This window comes from Martes martes (genome assembly GCF_963455335.1).
Source record: "Martes martes genome assembly, chromosome: 8".
In the NCBI taxonomy this organism is placed as follows: Eukaryota; Metazoa; Chordata; class Mammalia; order Carnivora; family Mustelidae; genus Martes; species Martes martes.
The window spans coordinates 73521378-73542545 of NC_137895.1; the positions used below are offsets into that span (position 1 = coordinate 73521378).

At 38.5% G+C, this 21168-nt stretch overlaps 1 protein-coding gene across 1 annotated transcript in view; it reads left to right on the forward strand.

Moving 5' to 3' along the window:
- FGD4 (FYVE, RhoGEF and PH domain containing 4) overlaps positions 1-20891 on the forward strand; it is a 202787-nt gene extending 181896 nt beyond the window's left edge. Inside the window, exons 10-18 of the mRNA XM_080811709.1 lie at positions 535-593; positions 926-1072; positions 6773-6945; positions 10805-10835; positions 11051-11143; positions 11463-11588; positions 15872-16012; positions 18606-18746; positions 20144-20891. Of these exons, the coding sequence (XP_080667835.1) occupies positions 535-593; positions 926-1072; positions 6773-6945; positions 10805-10835; positions 11051-11143; positions 11463-11588; positions 15872-16012; positions 18606-18746; positions 20144-20401 (1169 nt within the window). The 3' untranslated portion in view covers positions 20402-20891. The remainder of the gene's footprint in view (positions 1-534; positions 594-925; positions 1073-6772; positions 6946-10804; positions 10836-11050; positions 11144-11462; positions 11589-15871; positions 16013-18605; positions 18747-20143) is intronic.
- Positions 20892-21168: the final 277 nt, after the last annotated feature.

Consider the following 21168-nt stretch of genomic DNA (forward strand, 5'->3'; position numbering starts at 1 on the left):
GCTTGGTGGTTAGTTTGCTCATAAAACTCATAAAATAGTATTCCTGCTGAAATGTTGTAGAACTTTGAGCCAGAAGACATAGGTTGCAGCGTGGCCCTAGAGTATCATAGTTGTGTGACCTTAACCAAGCCACCTCACTTGCCATTTGTCTCCACTGCCAGGCGGGGCTAGCTAACAGACTCTCCATTCAAGGTTGTATCAGAATGAAGAGACATAATATATAGGAAAGCATCTGGCAAAGTGCCTTGTGCCACTCCAGTGTACATGTATTTGTTAATTTTGAAGGTTCGTTATATAGGTCATATGTATAGTTGTATATGACTATTTACAAGGAAATGCCCTCATGTTCCAAGTAATCTGCTTACAAATGAACTTGTTAAAGTATCTGTTTTGTAAATGGAAATTGCCCCTGCTTTTGGTGTCAGATGTGGTCATCAGTCTCAGATTTCTTCTTATTGTAGTATATGTTATTTAGCTATCTAGTAGCATAGGAACAACAAAATACATTTATTTAATTTCTTTTTTTCTATTTAGAATCACTTGAAATTATATCTACAGCAGCAAGCCATTCTAATAGTGCAATAAGAAAAATGGTAAGTGATTTTCAAAGGAGATGGGAATCTCCTAGTTAGATAATTGTTGATAATAGAGCCTAGTGTTATCTGTAGGTTTGGACCAAAATGAATTGATACAAGTGAACAAAAAAGATTCTTTATTAAATGTTTAGTGTTATGTAGAATAATCCTCTCCCCTCTTCTCCCAGGTTTCAACTTGCTCATAACTGACACATTTTATACCAAATTTATGCTTAGTCCCAATCCCTTCTGAATTATCCAGATTTTAGCTAAGGTCATTGTATTGTTTAAGCCACTAAGGTAAAACCTCCCTTTATTTGGTCTTGCTATGTTTTGTTTTAATTTTCTAGGAGAACCTAAAGAAACTGTTAGAGATTTATGAAATGTTGGGAGAGGAGGAAGACATTGTAAATCCTTCAAATGAACTAATAAAAGAGGGACAAATCCTCAAACTCGCTGCTCGGAACACATCAGCACAAGAACGCTACCTTTTCTTAGTGAGTATGATAGTGTGAGCCGGTCACTTAAGAGTAATTCATTAACGTTGTTCTGTACATGTTAGAAAAGTAGGGTGCTAGCTTGCTAACCAAAACAATTCTGTCTAACCTGGTTTAGTCAACACTGTTAGGATTCCACAAAAGTGAATGTCTTTAGTAACTAAAACTTGGTCTTTCAAGGACACAAATCTTAGAGTATTTTTAAAATATTGTTCTGTGTACTTATCACATATCAGTTACTTTAGTAACACACAACTGAAGACAATTTAACCTGTCTGTGATGATCTTAGTTATCAATGTACGGGAGAAGGTATGATGTGTTTTCTCAAATGTTCCTTGTTTCAGATTCACTCCTTCCTTTAATTCTTATAGGCGAATGGGTACCATTTTCTGACCGGAGTTCTCTTCCTAATCCTCTCTGATCGCTACTTTTGATCTTTCCAGTTTGAGGAAATGTATCCTCAAGGTTGTGAAGTCTGTGCCTAAAATATCTCTGTGAAAAGTACATGAGTTTGCCATATAGTTCCTTTTCACTGGAGTGGGTCCCTGTCCCTTCCTTTACTTCCTAGAAATGACATTTAGTCTGCGGCTTATCTCAAATGTAAGAGCTCTTCCTGGGACATCCAGGCCATTATGTTTTTAGTCTCTGTTAATTCCAGTTCCTTTCTCTATCTATCGGTATACTGATAATCACGGTAATAGCCAACGTGGAGTAACAATAAGTTAACACTGAGTAGTAGCTCAGTAGATGTTAGCTGTTATCATGATTGTTATTAGAGTCACAGAAACAGAGATGCATTGGTCATGAGGCTACCCAGTGCCTGGCACATTCTCAGTGTGTGACAAACGTCTGACTGTGGGCTACAGGCAGTCATCCCACCATAATATGAGTTTAATTGGAAGCTTGCAGGTTTTCATTTTCTGGTTACAGCCTCCTTAGAAAGGAAAACTTACAGGAACTAAATATCATGCATAGGGGTGTTCAGGATCTCTCATTTTCCAAAAAGAACATTTGGTCACCTTATTATCTAACTGTTCTCCTGAGTTTGTGTACCTCAAGAAAATTGAAAATATATGTCTACACAATACATTTTTATGAATGCTTACAGCAGAATTATTCATAATAGGCAAAATATTTGGACATATGGATATAATGGTATATCAATGCAATGGAATGTTATATGGCCATAAAAAAGAGAATATTGGTACATGCTACATGGATAAACTTTGAAAGTGCTGTGACAAGTGAAAGAAGCCATTCACAAAAGTCCATTCTATATGATTTCATTTATATACGATGTCCAGAGTAGGCAAATGCAGAAAGGCAGGAGATATAAGTAGTGGTTGCCTGGGGCTGGTGGGGAAGAGGAAATGAACACAGGGTTTCCATTTGGAATCATGAAATGTTCTGGAATTAGATAGTAATGAGGATTGCACAATTTACAGCTATATTAAAAACCACAAATTGTACATTTTAAAAGGATAAATTTTACATCGTATAAATTATGTCTCAATAACTTAAAAAATTTATAGATCGTGTCCAATTTAACTGTAAAAATCTTCATTTGAGCGCAACAAAAGTACTCACCTCTCAGAGGTTATATAGAGGGCTAAAAATGTAAAGCAAGGATTGTGATGTCCTGTCAGGGTTCAGAGGCCTATTTATTTTGAAATACCAGTTTTATTACTCAGGTGTGGTGAGGCTACTAGATCAGGAGACAGTTGCCATGAGAAACATCATTATACTCACAGATTCCCAAAAGGAGAGGCATGCCATAACATGGGGGTTACTGAGAAAACAGTGGGGTCCATAAGGGAGCAAAGGGAACACATGTGAGCAAGAGCCTTTCTTGTGGTTCAGTGAGAAAGAAGGGGCAAGGCAGCATAAATAGGTTTAGAATCTGCTAGTTTAAATAATTCTGTCAGGCTCTGGGGCACGCCAGGGCTGCTGTCTGGGACCTGGTCCTGGCAGGGGAATACTGGCCCAGGAAGGGCTTAAGAAAGAAGATGGTGGGGGTGGGCTCTGGATGGGTTGCTTTCCACAGGAAAGGCGTGCCTGTAGGTGAGTCATTTACTACTTCTAGGAAGTGGGTAACCCTAAGAGGAACAAGTTCCTCTGTTGTCAGCAAAGCCCCAAGATGTCAGAGCATCAAAAAACAGATTAAAAAAAGACATACTTAATATACTATTTTGGGTAAAATGCATAGAAGTTCATGTCTCTTCCCTTTGCCTTTACCCTTCCTTTAGGTGCTTTGGTACTGCTCCTTTCCTGTCTTCTGGATTATATTACAGTTTCAGTAGTTAAGCTTCTAGCTCTGTGTCTAACCGATTGCCTGGGTTTAATTTTCACATTTGAGAATTATTCTGGAAATAGTTTAAGGTTGAATACCTTGTTGCAGAGCCAAATTAAGCAGCTATTTGGAGGACAGATGGCAAAGAGCCTTGGGAGAATACAGCCATAGTGACTTTGAAGAAAGGACCCATCTTGTTCCAGTTATTATAAGCTATTAAACCTCTCTTGCCGTTGCCTCCCAGGAGGATGGAGTCATAGAGCAGGAGTTACCGGAATTCGTCTTGGGAAGACCATCTTAGAAGCATTTCTGTAGGTCCGTTCTGCTAATCCCTGCATGCCACCCACCTCCACTCCCTGCTCTGTCTTTGTGTCATACTCTTCCTCTTCACAACACACTTTTCTTGCCATAGAGCATCTTGGTTGTTTGTAAGTAGAAACTTCAGAAGTACCATTTTTATCTTTCTGTCCCTAGAAAATAAGGGCTAGTTTTCTAGTATCCTACCCTGGCGATCTCACATTTCTCTAAAGAGCCCAATTGCATGTAGAATCCGATTTCAGCTTCCAGCTGAGCCTCGCATGTTTGCTCATTTGCTTGCCCCCACACCATGCTTTTTTCTGTTACTGCTGGATACTCTGTTGACTAAATCAATTAATCACACACCTGACATCTGAAAGTTTAAAAAAAAAAAAATCACCTGATTATCCCATAGAATGGCCCAAGAGGTTTTATTCTTGGCCCTTTGTTGTTCTGGTCTTTATTTCCTTATAGCTTAACAGCTTTCAGGTTTTTTGCCCCTTGACTCCTTTAAACTTTGAATATAAGAGCAGGCACTGGGAGTTTTTTCCAATCATGTACTTTTACAAACTTTAAAACAAACTTTAATGAAACTGTCTCTGGTGAAACATAACATTGAATTGTTTCACTCAGATATTGCAAGACCTTTTTAATAAGTAGCTGAGGACCACGGGAGATGAGGAAGGGGGACTCTGTGCTTTTAATAAAATCAAGGCTGCCTTGTAGCTAGCACTTTCAGAGCTTGCCCCACCAGCCAGAGATCACATGTCCCTCACGCCTTCTGGCCATGGATAAAAAGCAGTCTCCTGCACTGAAAGGGAAGGCCATCTCCTTGGTGCTGCAGTTGCTCTGAGTTCCTCTTTGAGCATCAGCAGAAACCCACACGGAAGGGGATGGTGGCTTTTGCCACAGCAGCAGGGTTCACAGAGGGAACAGAGGGCATCTACGGCTTTGTAAACAATATTTTATGTCCGTACGCTCATACTTTGGCCTCTAGGAAGAAGAAAAAGAGTATTATGGACTAGCATTAGATTGTGATAGGAGTTATGTAAGGTTAATAAATAGTTATTGACAGTTTACAATGTAACATGCCACTTAGGAAGCATCTGTAATTGGGGAAATGTAATCCTGCAAGCATAAAATGGAAAGAGAAACATATCATTTATAAGATAGTCTGTCATCTTGTATGAGTGTCACCACAAAAAACAAATGCCTGGAACTTCCATATTCATGGACTGTTTCTGTAAAATGACCAAGACTTTGCTGAACTTTATAAAGTGAACTTGAGTACAAGTAGCAGATAACTCAGAAATTTTATGCCATAGCATTACATTTGTCGCTCAGTTTGTGGAAGCATAAGGTGGTGGTTGCCATCCTGAACGTTGAGCCTTGGAGCCCCCCGGGTATCTCAGTCAATTAAGTGTCTGACTCTTGATTTTGGCTCAGGTCATGATCTCAAGGTCGTGAGATGGAGCCCCACATCAGACTCTGTGCTGGGCGTGGAGCCTGCTTGGGATTCTCTCTCCCTCTGTCTCTGCCCCTACCCACTCTCTCTCTCTCCCCCCCTGTCAAATAAATAAATCTTGAAAAAAGAAAGAAAGTCGAGCTTTGTGCCTGTTGGTGGCTGCTTTGCAGCTCCATGTGCACTGTTCACAGCCTTAACCAAATCCCCTTCCGAGAAGGCCTTCCTACGAGATCGGAAAAAAGCGTTAACAGGAACAGTTAGCAGCAAGCTATTGCCTTAATCTAGCTGGGGTAGGGAGGAGAGCCTTTCTGAGTGTTTTCAAGTCCCTGAATCCCATGTACTGCAATGAGGCTGGGGATTGCCACACTTGGAACGCAGGGGACAGTTGATGATAGGTCGTTAGGGTTCCCTGCTGGCAGTGGAAATGTGAAATGTGGTGCCAAGGTGCATGTGCTCAAGGGTGTTTAGTACCCTTTTATTTCTGCATTATCCAGTGTGGAAATGAAATTTATGACACTTGGTTACAGGAACTTGCAAAATAGAGTGCAAGGAACAGCTGATGAGAAATCTGCTTTCAGAATGAGTGCAGTGGGCAGTGTCCCTTAAACTGGTCAAAATGTTTTAGAAATCCCTGCACATCTCTTGTCTTGATGGCTCTGTGGAGCTAAATGGAACCTGGCAGAACAGGACATTTTCTGGATTTAATCCTCTGACTGAGACTTTCATAGATAATAATCCTTAAGTCCCCAGTTGTTCTTGTCTTTGAAAAATATATGTAACTCTAATATAAAAATATATGTAACAGTGTCAGAAACAATAAGTATGAAGGAGGTAGAAGATAAGTATGGACCTTCTTTAGGAATCCACCTACAAATTAACCTAAATATTTAGTCTTTGCTCCTTTTGCATGTTTCAGTATTTTCAAAAGTGAATTAAAAGTCTCCCCAAACTTACTCTTTGGTCCTAATTAGCAGGGGTGGTTCATTCTTGAGTAGAAATGGAGCATTGTACATAATTTGATTCAGTTTCAAAATAAAGTCCTTCATTTTAAAAGAAGAGCTGGTAAAGAAGATCTTTAAAATTTTTTTGCTAAAATAGATGACTTTTCTATCTGTACATGATGAATTCTTAAGATATAGGCCAATAAAAAACAGTAACTTAGTTTTTTACATAAGGTTTAGTGTGCTAATCCCACATGTTCTAAACTAATAATTTGGGTTTTTTTTTAACTTAATACTAAACACACTGGCAAAAATAATTGTTAAATAATACTTGTTTCCTCTACCAGCTATTGTAGATAATTAGAAATTTTCTTGCCTAAGGACTTCAGCTTATATGGTTGAGAACTTCAATTCCTGGTGTATGTAAAGTCCTTTATAAATTGTTGTTGAACTTAATTGAACTAATTTTCTTCATAGTAAAATGATGACTGGTTTACTTAAATATCAATAAAATATTATGAACCAATAAAGGGAAGTATAAATGTTAAAATAAGGTAATTTTGATACAAGCATAAAATCTCAATATAGTGTTTAAATAATCTTGCTCACGTAGAGGGTATGGTATTCCCTAGGGCTACTTGTAATACTGGTTGCTTCCTTCCTCCTTGTTTTCCTATTTACTGATGTGTGCCCTGTGTCCCTGCAGTTCAACAACATGTTGCTATACTGTGTACCAAGATTCAGCTTGGTGGGCTCTAAATTCACAGTTCGAACCAGGGTTGGCATCGATGGAATGAAAATTGTGGAGACTCACAATGAAGAATATCCACACACTTTCCAGGTGTCCGGGAAAGAGAGAACACTGGAACTGCAAGCCAGGTGAGAGAAGCCTTCCTATCACACAGCTTTCCAAAAGCATCAGAATGAGTTGTAGGACAGAATAATTCTGAGGATCTTTCCCAAATGAATGCTATAGACCTCTGGGAATCTGGTTGGACATAAGTAAAGAAACAGAATCTCTTAAAAGGCAGGAATCATGTTATCCCTTTTGATTCCTTCACTAGTGCCTAGAGAGTAGTTTTCAGACAGTAAGAATTCAGTACATTAAATTGACTCTTCAGATTTGCTAGGTGCTCAGAGAATGAAGTGGTTGCATTCAAGCCAGAGTTTTGAGACTCGTAGGGAAGTGTTCTCCCCTAACCCTTCCTCCCTCCACCCTTCCTTTTGGTGCCGATGTTCGTTGATGCATCAGAGAGGCAGAGTAGAAAAGGTAATGATTCTCCTGCTACATTTGGAGGATATAGGAAGGGGACCGTTTGGGGTTCGAGTGGCCTCTAGAAACCAGGACTTCTGGAAGGCGTGCTTCTTCATACAAGCTTTGTTGGGTTGGAAAGAAGGACGGGGGTTCTGGCGCCCATCTACTTGACATAACCAGGTTTGGAAAGAAAAAACTATGAGAACCACTACAATGGCTCATAGCTACCTTGTGTGTAAACCTCTGAAAGATAGAGTGCTGCCAGGTTTTTAAATATCTGCCTGCGAAGACTGCCTTCCATCTATCCCACAAAGGCTTATCATGGTGCGATTTGGGAATCTTCAGAAGGTCACACAGATCAGGGGGTTAAGTACCAACCCTGACTCTGGTGGTTCTGATATCCTAGAGTCTGGAGACTCAGCACTTCGGTTCCTTTTTGTTCTCTTACACCAAGAGCATATGGTTCTGGCTGCTCAGATGAACTCATCCTGGATATTTGTACGTAGTAACTGTGTCGAAGTTTGAAGTTCAGACTTTTAAAGGAGAATAATTCATTTTAGCAGGAATCTGCCCAGGGAATCAGGGAATTGGTGAAATTACAGTTAAGGGAAATAGGGCAGGCTGGTACAGTTTGAAGAAGTAGCCCTTTGATTTCCCACAGAAAATCTATACTGAACCTGCCAATTACTTAGCTGCCAGGGGACTGGCCTAAGGACTAGAAGGTGGCATTTCAAGCATAAGTTAAAAGTGTAGAGGACTTGGCTTTGCATGGCATGCTTTTCCTACCTTATGGTGGGATTTGGGCTCCAACCACCCAACCCAAGGGAAGAATGTATTATGTATGCTGTGTTTGGAGGCTCCTGACTTGAGTCCTTGCTCGGTGCTTGGCACACTGAGCGATTGGTTCTGGCAACAGGGAGGATGCATCAGTAGTTCTGACCATCAGAGAAGTCTTCATTGCAGAAGAACTAAGACACCACTGCTCTGAAAATCCAGCATACTTCCAAATCTGCAAACCCAGGAGAGGTGTTAAAACAGCAAAAGAAAGATTATCAAGGTTTTTGGGGGATTGCGTAAATGGAAACCCTAGCTATGCATTAGCAGGTGGGCCTGTTTTCTCTTCAGGATAGGGCTGATACCTGAGGAATTTTCTGAAGTACAGACAGTAATCACTTTGTAGAGTTCCAATATGCAGTATTGGATACATTTTAATTAGCATTGAAAACACAGTCATTTTTCCTTAAATTTCTTATTCCCCTCATCTCATTGCTCAGTTATATTTATGATTATATGGTGAATTGAAGAGCTGAATTAAGTGATTACTTTTCATCTTTTCTATGATTCTTTCAAGAATAAGGACAAACATTGAAAGTCTCAGAACATCAGAGTGTTATGGGGATTACATGAGCCCAAAGTTCAGTATGTATTTGGAGATATTTAAAGATCATTCTCTTCCGAAGCCACCTGGGAAAAAAGGGTTCTGCTTTTCCTGCTAAATGAGTCAGCCTGAAGACTGACCTTTTACACTCTGCTTCCTCTTTCATATTTAAAAGAATATTAAGTATTCTGTCTTATAGACTTTTTATGTAATTATTTTATATTGCTAAATGAATAAAAAAATAGTAAGTAAATTAGAGGAATAAAAATTCTGCATGACTTGAGAAAGTAAAACAAAAAGCATCAAAGACTTGTCAAGTTTCTTTGCATTTCAAAGGCTAGAAGCATCTAGGAAATAACTGTGTTTCCAGAGCAGTGGAACTCATTTTATCCAGGCAGGGGACTGCAGTAGTGAGAAATCTCTTTTGAGGGACAAGATTGAAACCCACCCACCCCCCCAGCCACCAAGGCTCTTGGTCCAAGGATTCCCCAGGTGAACAATAAGCAGAATCTTCTCTTTGACGGCATGGATTCCAGCAGCATTCTTGGTGCATCTTGACGCTCAAGAAGAAATTTGCATGAAAGGTAGATGATGTCATAGGAGCAAAACCCCTGCCAGACTCACCCTATGTGATACCTGGGAGTGAGGCATGTGACCTTCAGGCTGGAGCTCCAACTTAGCCCTAGCCTACCAAACACATGCAAATAAACAGAGCCCACTCTTTTGGCATTCTTCAAATTCCTCCAGCATAGAGATCTAGCTCTGTCCAGAGTCTACTAAAATAAGGACTTTTCTAATATACTCTGTGACAGCAGCCAGCTGGATAAGCTACCTGCAAGGGAGATGAAATAAATAAAATTTGGGACGCCTCGGTGGCTCAGTGGTTTAAGCCGCTGCCTTTGGCTCAGGTCATGATCTCAGGGTCCTGGGATCGAGTCCCGCATCGGGCTCTCTGCTCAGCAGGGAGCCTGCTTCCCTCTCACTCTCTCTGCCTGCCTCTCTGCCTCCTTGTGATCTCTCTCTGTCAAATAAATAAATAAAATCTTTTAAAAATAAATAAATAAATAAATAAAATTTGCCTCAATAGGAAAATAGATTTGACTATAGTCAAGGAAAATTTTTCCCAATGGAAAGTATTAAATACTGGAGTAAGTCCATTAACCTGTGAAACTTCCTTCCTACAAGCATCTAAAATGTTTGGTTTGCTTTATCTGTAATAGGTTAAATACAGTATTGCCTAAAGCTTTCTAGCAAAATTGTTTATCAAAGGAAATGTTAAATAGTTCCCTGAGGCCTTACAAAGATGTTTCAGATTCTAGAGGATAATTATAATATTTTCTAAGATGGTTTGTGACTAGTAGCCTTCAGAAGCCCCCTGTGTTTTCTTAAAGGTGAATTGGAAGACTGGTTGTATATCTGGTACAATGCTAAATCTGCAGTTACCTAACATACTGAGCTAGATGATGGTTGTTAAACTTAACATTAGGGCATTTATTAATGGAAGCTAAATATAACTCTCCCAGTCAAAAGTTATGTGTAGCAAAGTGGATGGTGTAAAACTGTTTTAGGGGTGGGTGGCTAGGTGGTTAAGTGTCTACCTTCCTTCTCAGGTCATGATCTCCAGGTCCTGGGATGGAGCCCTAGATCAGGCTCTCTGCTCAGCGTGGAGTCTGCTTCTCCCTCTCCAACCCCCCATGCTCGCTTGCTCTCTCTCAAATGAATAAATAAGATCTTTTTTAAAAATTAAAAATAGTAAAACTCTGTTTAAGAATTTATTTGTTTAGGGATGCCTGGGTACCTCAGTTGATTAAGCACTGACTCTTGATTTCAGCTCAGGTCAAGATCTCAGGGTCGTGTGTCGAGCCCCCAGTTGGACTCCGCACCCAGCCTAAAATGATCTCTCTCTGTACCACCCACTTTCTTAAAAAAAAAAAAAAAAAAAGGCATTAGTTTGATTGCCTGCGATTCTGTGTAATTTTTATTATGACTCCTTCCTAGGCATCCCTGAATTTTCCAGAAAGTTGGAACAGCATTAAAGCATAGTTTTATTCATGAGGTGTAACTCATTAATGTTCTGTATTCACTTGAATTTTGTTTTGTTTTAGTTCTGAGCAAGACAAAGAAGAATGGATTAAGGTAAACCATGTATCTATTTTTTATTTTTGTTTTTTGGTAACCTTCGTCTGTGTGCACAAACATGCACATATAAGAGTGTACACATATTGTCATCAGAACAAGGTCATTTAATTTTTAAGATCATTCTTACATCATAGACATTTGTTTGGTAAAGCATTTTCATTAATTTGCATGTGATGTTTTAATGTGTGCTTTGAATCTCATTTATATTTTAGGCTCTTCAAGAGACCATTGATGCTTTCCATCAGAGGCATGAAACCTTCAGAAATGCAATTGCAAAGGATAATGACATGCACTCAGAAGTTTCTGTAAGTTGAAATGAATTCTTTAAGTTCTTTTCTCTTTGCAGTTGTAGATCTGTCTAATCATTTTCTTATGTTGCCTTTTCTCTTTGCAAGGCCAGAACTGGCTATTTAGACAGAATCTCATTCTTTCTTACATGAATACAATAGTGAGTGCCTTTGTATGGTGCTTAAACTTCTTTAAACCTTTATTTCTTTTCCTAGGTCTTGAGTTTCAAAGCAAGATAGGAGCAGTGTTGTCAAAGTGCTTTTTAATAAATAAGTAAATAAGTAAATAAATAGATGGAAATGACAGCTTTTTCTATTAAAACTCGATCCTATTTAGACTGCTGAGCTGGGGAAAAGAGCTCCAAGATGGATCCGAGATAACGAAGTAACGATGTGTATGAAATGCAAAGAGTCTTTCAATGCACTGACAAGAAGAAGGCATCATTGTCGAGCATGTGGACATGTAAGTGAGATTTCTTTTTTTTTTTTTTTTGGTAAGTGAGATTTCTTAATGATCATAAGGTTGCTAGTAACTAGATAGATGTTATATAATCATCAAGTTTGAAAAGACAAAAAAAGTCATTTAATTAATCAGCCACCTAATTGATAAACTTGTTTTGGTGATGGCTATGTGCAAAGCACTGTGCTGGGTCCTGGAGAAAAATGGTAAGCAAAATGATACCCTTCTTCACGTATCTTACATTCTAATGGAGAAAATAACAAAAGTCAAGTAAGTAGGCAAATAAGCATTTCAAATTACTATAAAAACAATAAAGAGGCAATGAAGAGGTTAGAATGGAGAATAATGTTAATGGAGGAGGACTTAAAACCACTTTTACTTAGAAAAATGAAGACCTTGGGCACCTGGATGGCTCAGTTAAACATCCAACTGTTTATTTCACCTCAGGGTCATAAGATCAAGCCCTGTGTCCAGCTCCACGCCCCAGCAAGGAGCCTCTTCAGATTCTCTCTCTTCCTCTCCCTCTGCCCCTCCCTTCTCCCTGTCCCCCTATTAGAAAAATAATAATAAAGAAAAGAAAAATAAAGACCTATCTGAAGGTTGTTATTTAAGCTGATGAGGGTGAGAAGGAGCTAACCATGCCAAGGGAGGTGGGAAAGGTGTGGAGTGGCACTCTATGTCAGAAGCCCTGAGATAGGAGAAAGTTGGGTCTGCTCTTGAGATGCCAGAGGCCATGAGGCAAGAGCCTGATGAGTAAGTGGAACTGTGGCATAAGAAATAGTTAGAGGTTAATAATAACCAAAGGAGTTAATGTCCTTGAGAAAACAAGAGACGGAATGTAAATAGCAAAAGTGGAAGTTCAGGCTTCTGCTGGGAGAGGGAGACTTCCCTCCATTATAACAAAAAAGAGAAAGGTAATGATGGGTGCAAATGTGGGTGTGTTTTTGATTTTGGGGTAGGAAATTTTCAGCATAATGATAACTATGTTGTCATTGAAGTATGAGCAAGAGTCATCGGCTGAAAGGAAAGGGAGTAAGGGTGGAGAGGGGGAAAGAGTCAAGAAAGAGGGCTCAGTATGAAATAGTTGTCTCTGGGCAGGGGAGTGAGCCTCCCCGAGGAACAGGTGTGGACTGCTCTTTTCCCATTAGAGGTTTATGGTTATGCATGTAAAGGGACACTCAGTCCATTTACTGGCAAGGTTGTTCTATCACAAAATTCAATACCTCTGGCCAGAGAAGGCAGGTGACAGGTTTTCAGTGATTTGAGTTGTTTCATATAGAAAGCGTGAGGAAGAAGAAGGCATGAAATGAAGCAGGAAAGAGATAACAACAGGTTTTGGATAGACTTGTAAACCAAGCTGAAGGTGATATACTTTCTTCTAAAAAGCGACAAGTAAACAGAGAAGGGTAGGCATTGTAGTGCTGTGATTTAATATATTACTAGTATGCTAAAGTGCAAAACAGTTCGTATTGATAGCTCTTTTAGATTATTTTCTTACTGAAGACTTATTCTTCCATTTTTTTTCCTGAGTTTTCTCTCAGTGAAACAATTCTATGATCAAATTCAGTTTGATAGCAAACAACTTTTACCCTCCTCATGGTAAGACTTTTTGATCTGTCATTGAGTTTGCTTGAAATGATTTCAGGTTTTGACTGGTAGTCTTACCTTCAGTAAACAAACAGAAGGGTGTTTGAATGTGGATTACCAAAATACTATAATGTGACTTGGAAATAATTAAGGTGGTAGCTGATATGAATGTGCAGATGCAGGCATGTCTAATTCCAAATCCAACAGTAATTTCATTTTAATTTTGAGAAAACAATGAATAGTTCTTTATCATGAATTTACATGCTATGAACCCAAACGAAGTTTTACTAATATTTATATGTTCATAAATAGTTTATTATAAATTGGGAAAATATGCCTCCAGAAGCAAGAAGATAATTCTTTTTTTACAGATTTTATTTAAATTCCAGTTAATATACAGTGTAGTATTAGTTTCAGGTGCACAATATAGTGATTCAGCCCTTACATACAACACCTAGTGCTCATCACAGCAAGTGCCCTCCTTACTCCCCATCACTGTTAAGTGCCCTCCCTGCCTCCCTTTGGTAATGATCAGTTTGTTGGCTATAGTTAAGAATCTCTTTCTTGGTGTGGCCCTCTCTCTCTTTTTTTCCCTATGCTCATTTGTTTTGTTTCTTAAATTCCACATATGAGTGAAATCATACGATATTTGTCTTTATCTGACTGACTTCTTTTGCTTAGCATAATATTCTGTAGCTCCATCTATGTCATTGCAAATGGCAAGGTTTCATTCTTTTTGATGCCTGAGTAGTATTCCTCTGTGTGTGTGTGCGCGCACGTGCACACACACTCTTGCCACCACATCTTCTTTATCCATTCATCAGTCAGTGGACATTTGGGCTCTTTCCATAGTTTGGCTATTGTAGATAATGCTGCTATAAACATTGGATGCATATATCTGTTTGAATTAGTATTTTTGTAATCTTAGAGTATAATTGCTAGGCCATAGGGTAGTTCTATTTTTAAATTTTTGAGGAACCTCCATACTGTTTCCCACAGGGGGTGCACCAGTTTGCATTCCCACCAGTAGTGCAAGAGGGTTCCTTTCTCCACATCCTCCCCAACACCTATTGTTTCTCGTGTTGTTTATGTTAGCCATTCTGACAGGTGTGAGGTGGTATCTCATCATGGTTTTGATTTGTTTCCCTGATGACAAGTGATGCTGAGCATCTTTTCATGTGTCTGTTGGCCATATGTATGTCTTTGGAAAAATGTCTATTCATGTCTTATGCCCATTTTTTAATTGGATTATTCATTTTTTGGGTGTTGAGTTTTAGAAGTTTTATACATCTTGGATACAAATCCTTTAACAGATATGACATTTGAAATATTTTCTATCATTCACTGGATTGCCTTTAGTTTTTTTTTTTTTTATTGTTTCCTTCACTGTGGAGCTTTTTATTATGATGAAGTCCCCAGTGGTTTATTTTTATTTTTGTTTCTTTTGCCTCAGGAGACATCCAGTAAGAAGCTGGTATGGCCAAGAATATCATTTTTTTTAACTGGAAGGGTGTTTTTTTTTTTTCTAACAGTTATCCTGTAATAATCAGAACAAAATACTTTTCACTAAGAAATAGCAAGCATTTGCACTGTACTCATTTATTGGCATTCTCTAAATGTTCATGGGATGCCTTATGAGCAACGTATACAAGGACAATGTCTCACAGAGCTTATAGCCTAGTGAGGATTGCGAACATAAACTGTGAATAATCATACAAGTATGTGGTTAAACATGAATCAGTGCCTCAAGAAGAGTAAGGAGCTTCAGTAGCATAGTGACAAGAGACAGTGCTCTTGAGTCTTGAGGAAGTGAGGTTTGAGTCAACATTTGAAGGATGAACAAGAGTTAATTCACTGAAGCAGAGATGAGAGACACTTCAGGGGCTCTAAGAAGCCTGCGTCACAGGGGATACAGAGAGGAAGAGGGGTAGGCCATGGGGATAAATCTGTTCTTTAAGAGCAAAAGGAAAACTGTAAGGATTTTAAAAAGAGGAGAAACCTATCAGATTAGCATGTTTAAGACAGCATCTGGTGCTGTTTGGAAAATAGCCTGGAGGGATATTAAAATAGAGGCTAGAGAATGCTCTGGTAAGAATTCCAGTAAGCATGCTACAAGGACCAGTCATGAGACTATAATAGTCCAAATTATGACATTGATAACTTGTACGTGGAAGGAAGATGTAGAAAAATAGACAGATTGAAAAAATATCCAGGAGATAAAATCAGCAGGGCTTTGTAATATGGTGACTCTATGGGGCAAAGTAGAGGGAGACGTTGAAGATGATGACTCCTAGGTTTCTGACTTGGCTTGACTGGTTAGATGGCTGTGCTATTTTCTGCAATAGGCAGCACTAGAAGGGAAAAGGTTGGGAGGGGTGGGATGAGTCAGGAGAGATCTGAGGGCAGGGAAGATCAAGATCATTAGTTCACTTGAGGAGTATATTGATGAAACATCCAGAAGTATGAAGGGTAAAGTCTGGACCAAGCCTTTGAAGATCTCCTTCTTTAGAGTGAGGAAGACAAGGATGAACAAGTAGAGCCCATCACCAGCAGAATTACAATACCATGATACATACTCCTGATGTTCATAGGGCATTCTTAGTCTAGTATAAGTTTGTGTTAAATATTTAACTCTTTCTTATTTATTATTACTGTGATTATTGCTCAAATCATTGATTATTCATTCTTTTTAATTTAAGGTGGTTTGTTGGAAGTGTTCTGATTACAAAGCTCAACTTGAGTACGATGGTGGAAAGTTAAACAAAGTTTGTAAAGACTGCTATCAAATAATAAGTGGATTCACAGATAGTGAAGAAAAAAAAAGAAAAGGAATTTTAGAGGTATGGAACATTAAATGTTTGGTAACGTTTAAATTTTTATGCAAGGAATGTAGAATTGTCTTTTAACCCTGAAGAATACAAAAGCATATTTTGTTATTTCTCTTAATATTTAACAATTTGAAGAACAAGCAAGATTCATACTTTTGTCCTATCTTGCTGAATTTGGGGATCATACTCAGTTGTGTAGAAAGAAGAGGGACAAGTGCTGTATTTTAATCACATGCATTTGAGAGTGAAATATGATGGTTTTGTCAAGATGGCTATAGTCAGATATTAGATTATTAATTGTCTCTTCCAGTGCCTAACTTACGGTATATTTTTTAATAGAAAAGCTTTTCTGTCAATTTTATCATATTGGCTTCAAAAGCCATTGTCTGAAATTATTAGAATTCATATTAGAATTCATATTAATTCATAGAAATCATATTAATTCATAGTCTACCAACTTATTGCATTAAAAGCATCATTTAATAGCCAGTGACACTAATCTGGTAACTGCATTGAAATATTATTGAAATGTCTTGCAGATGAATTTGACTCATGTTTTCAAACTAAAGTCAGAACCTCCCAAGCCAGGGAGCTATAATGCAGCTTGTATCTGAAATGAGTTTTACACTCAAAAGACATTAATGTAAGGAATAAATTATGTAGTAAGGCCTTTGTGGCAGAAAGTTCAATATAGCCTGGAAGGTCTGTGAAGAATAATAGGCTCATGATCAGACTCCAATATATCTAAAGTCAGAGACACACTTGGTTTATAAAGAATTTCCATGATTTATTAAGACTCAATAAGCATTTATTGAGCATCTATACAGTGTAAGCTTACAAAGGTCATTTCTGTTAACTGAAAAAGAATCCTAAACTTCGGTGTCCATTGAAGGTTAAAGTATAGGCTGACAAGCTAAAAGTATAAAACTGAATCCTTCTAGGGTATATATGTTGCTTATAGGCAGACCAAAATAGGGCTTTTTCCGGCAGGAAGGTGGAGACATATTTCATTGGCTCCCAGGAACACAGCCTTGAGACTTAAACACAGCAACTGATGAAACTGGCATAATAGAATGAGCCAAATAACTTGTGTTATGGGATGAATTTCAGGCTGTATCTATGAAATAAAAAAAACTCTAGGTAGTTTTCTCAAAAAACCTTTATTTGGAGGACAAGTTACCAGGTTAACACATTTAATCAAATAAATATATAATGTGAGGTCAACATAATATATATATGTGCACATGCACACACATGTACACACGTATTTGAAACTGGCTTCATGCCAGCGAGTTTGTTATGTGCTCTAGACCAAAAGTCAACAAACTTCTCCAGTAAAGGGTCAGAGAGAAACTATTTTAGTCTTTTCAGGCCAAGAGGAAAAACGGAATGTTACTTCTATAACAAAAAAAAATATTTTCACAATTTTTTGAAAGAATTCAAAATTTAGTAATAACTTAGTATAACTTTTTATAATATGGCAATAAGACTGGAATTCTTTGCGAGTAGGGGAGAGAGCAGTTCGTTTAATTGGAGTCCAGAGTTAGTGTTCGCTGTCGTCAAATTGATTTTAAATGTTCATCCTTAAAAACTATTCTTAGCTCATAGGCCATACAAAAACAGGTGGTGGGCTGGTGGGCCCTAGTTTGCCAGCCAGTTCTTCTTAAACTGTCTGTGATGAAGGGCCAGTTTTATTTCCAAACCACCACAGCTCAATATTTTTGTAACATAATTATGTTGCTTGTGTGTTGTCACAAAGCCCAGTTGCTCTAAAAGTTTCTAAGTGCTTACTCTTACTTTCTGTGCTTTATCTTGAAGGGGTAGCAAAACAGTCTGAACCAGCACTGCTCAGTGGTGGGCATTGAGTAGCACTACCCTAACGATTAGAGCAATTGAAAATAGAAACAAACCACTCACTTCCCGTAATGTGCATAATAAAATCTATCATTTAGTCCAAGGGTTTTGTTCCCTTTTTAACCAGAGATATAGGTATCGGGAGATAAAGCAGAAAACTGTAAATGGGTCTACAAAGAGTTGTTGCCATTTTCAAAACTTTTAAATTATCTCAGATTCCAGGACAAAGCTTGCTGGTCAGTATTTGCCTTTTTGCTGTTGCACTGTTACACAGTTGAAGCTGGTATAGCATTGTGGTAAAAGGGCAGGCTCTGCATCCAGACCCAAATGCCTAGCATACCAGTTCCTAAATGTGTGACCTGGGGACAGTTACTTCGTCTCTGAACCTCATAGATAAGGGAAGGGGTATCTTCTTAGTGTCAGTGTAAAGATTAAATGAAATAATACACATAGTGAACTAAAAAATGTGCCTGCATAGCAAGCAGCCAGTGAATGTTTAATTTTATTTAAATTTCAGGTCTGGTGCTACAAAGAGTTAAAATTCACTTAAATATTTTCCCTGGCTCATGAAAAATCTAGATGAGTATTTAAATAAACACTGCCATGAACCTTTTTGGACATTCCCAAGAGGAATTTTATATGAAATTATTGTACTTTATGATTATTCCCTTAAGGTGAATTGTTTCTCTGCCTGGTTCATTTTGTGTTCTCTCTCTATCTCTCTCACTCTCTTTCCATTATCTTTTTCTAGATTGAATCAGCAGAAGTATCTGGAAACAGTGTTGTGTGCAGCTTTCTTCAGTATATGGAGAAGTCAAAACCTTGGCAGAAAGCTTGGTGTGTGATCCCCAAACAAGACCCTCTTGTGCTGTACATGTACGGTGCCCCCCAGGTATCTAACCTGCATCTTTCTGAAGGGGCAGAGGTCCTGGGGCACAGGCGGAGGTGAAGAGACACTGAACTCAAAATCCTTCCATTACTCCTCCACAGAACAAGAGAGCTCAGACAGTTGCATTGTCTTTCATTACAGTTGAACAATAATTAGGAACTAAAATTCAAGTTTAAACTGACTTCTATTTTTTTAAGCTTTTTTTTTTTTTTAAGATATAGCCCATAGTTTCTTCACCCTGTGCAGCATTTGCCTTCTCCCCTCCTCTCATTCCTATTCAGTGATTTGAGAAAGGATGAGCTGGATTAGGAAGGGGTATGAGAAGCAGGGGTGAAGCAGAGGAAGAACCAAGGAGGAAAAGGAACCTGTTTGGTGAAGGGAAATAATTATTATAGGTTTGGGTTTGTTTTTTTTTTTTTTTTCCTGAATGGATGGATACCTGAAGAAGAAAGGAATTTGAGAGGAAAGGGAATTTAAATCAACCTCAGATTTTCATTGTCCAGTAACAAGTTTCTAAGAACCATGTATACATGGACCTGAGCTAAACCTGAGGGAGTAACAGAGACGCAGGTTTAGCTTCTAACCAGAGCAGCACCAGGCGCTGTGGAAAAACACCTGCATTCACCTGGAAATAGATAAAATCTTAAATGTGCCTGTTGTATTTTAGCCTCTATCCATACTAAGGGCTGGTAAAAAATTTTTTTAGAAATAAATTTAGCACCTGGCTGGCTCAGTCAGTTAAGCGCCTGCCTTTGGCTCAGGTCGCGATCCCAGGGTCCTGGGATCGAGTTCTACATTGGGCTCCCTGCTCAGCCAGAAGCCTGCTTCACCCTCTCCCTCAGCTCCTCCCCCTGCTTGTGCCCTCTCTCTCTCTCAAGTAAGTAAATAAAATCTTAAAAAAAAAAAGAAAGAAAGAAAGAAAGAAACTTAAAATACCAAGTATATATTGTCTTCTATTTCATTATTTTTCCTATACCCTTTTCTTGTCCATAAATAAATTGATGCATGAATGAATGAATCACCAAATAAAACTGTTTGGTAATCAAATCATCATTAGCATTTGATGGTTTTGTACAGTAAGATAACTATTATTTCCCCTTTTCATCTGAATGAAGAGCTAAATGGACTCCTTCACAGGGGGGTGGGGTGTAGAGTCTGTGAATCTTGGCTGATTGAGGTATCTGCTCTCATTCATTAATTCACTCAGCCAGCATTTTCAGTGACCTCATGTCTGGGCAGTATGCTAAGTACTGGATCCCAGTCTCTGTCCACAAAGAGCTCATAGCATGAGTCTTTGTGGAACAGCAATAGGGAAAGTTTTAATGGGAGCCAGATCACAAAGGGTCATGGATAGCAAGCAAATACATCTCACACTCCTGTGTACCATGTTTTTTCCTTAGGACGTCCGAGCCCAGGCCACCATTCCACTCCTCGGCTATGTTGTGGACGATCTGCCAAAGAGTGCAGACCTCCCCCACAGTTTCAAACTGACCCAGTCCAAGTCTGTGCACAGCTTTGCTGCAGACAGTGAGGAACTGAAACAGAAGTGGCTGAAAATCATCTTTTTAGCTGTCACAGGTGAGACACCAGATGGTCCCAACAAGCATCCAGCCACCTTGGATGATCATGCTGAACCTAAGAAAAAATTAGAATGCTGAACTCCAGGACCATCCATGACATGGGGGTCTCATGATTTACAGCCCAAGACATTCCCAGCCCTCCTTATTCATCTCTTAGCACTTTATGTTGAAAAATATAGGCTCATAAATGCATCTTTTGGGGGACTATTTTCCTATGTTTCTGTACCCTTAGTGAAACTGATGTGCAGAGCCATTCTACCGATAAAAGTTTGAAATAATGTGAAAATGGAGCATTTTTTAATGAGCTATTCCTTGCATATTTACTTTTGTCTTGAAGAAGATGGTATCAATGGATTCTATCACTATCAGGTTAGAGTAGGCCACTTGCATCTAAGGTCCTTCCACGTCTTCTCCCTCATAGGTAGGACTTGTAACAGTTTGAAAGATATACCTCCATGTTGCCAAAATAGATCCATGGTATTAAAAAAAATACAGGGACAGTTTAGGCTATTAACTTATTTAATTTAGTTTATAAAGCTCAAGCTGCATAAATAATGTAAGGTCTTTTAAAACAAAAAGGACAAATTGTTGATGTTCAAACTTTCAACTTATTAAGAAAAGATAGTAATTGTTTTTGCAGAAATATTCCTAGAAGAAACTATCTCAAGTATATAGCAATTATGTGTATATAGTATTAAATATGGATATAATTATATTATACATGCTTTTCTCTTCAGCTTTAGGTTGATATTTGTCTCTAATTTATTTTTTAAATATAAAGCATGTTTTATCTTGGATTTGAACAATGTTCTAAACTTCAGAAATGTTTTTGGTGGTTTATGTTT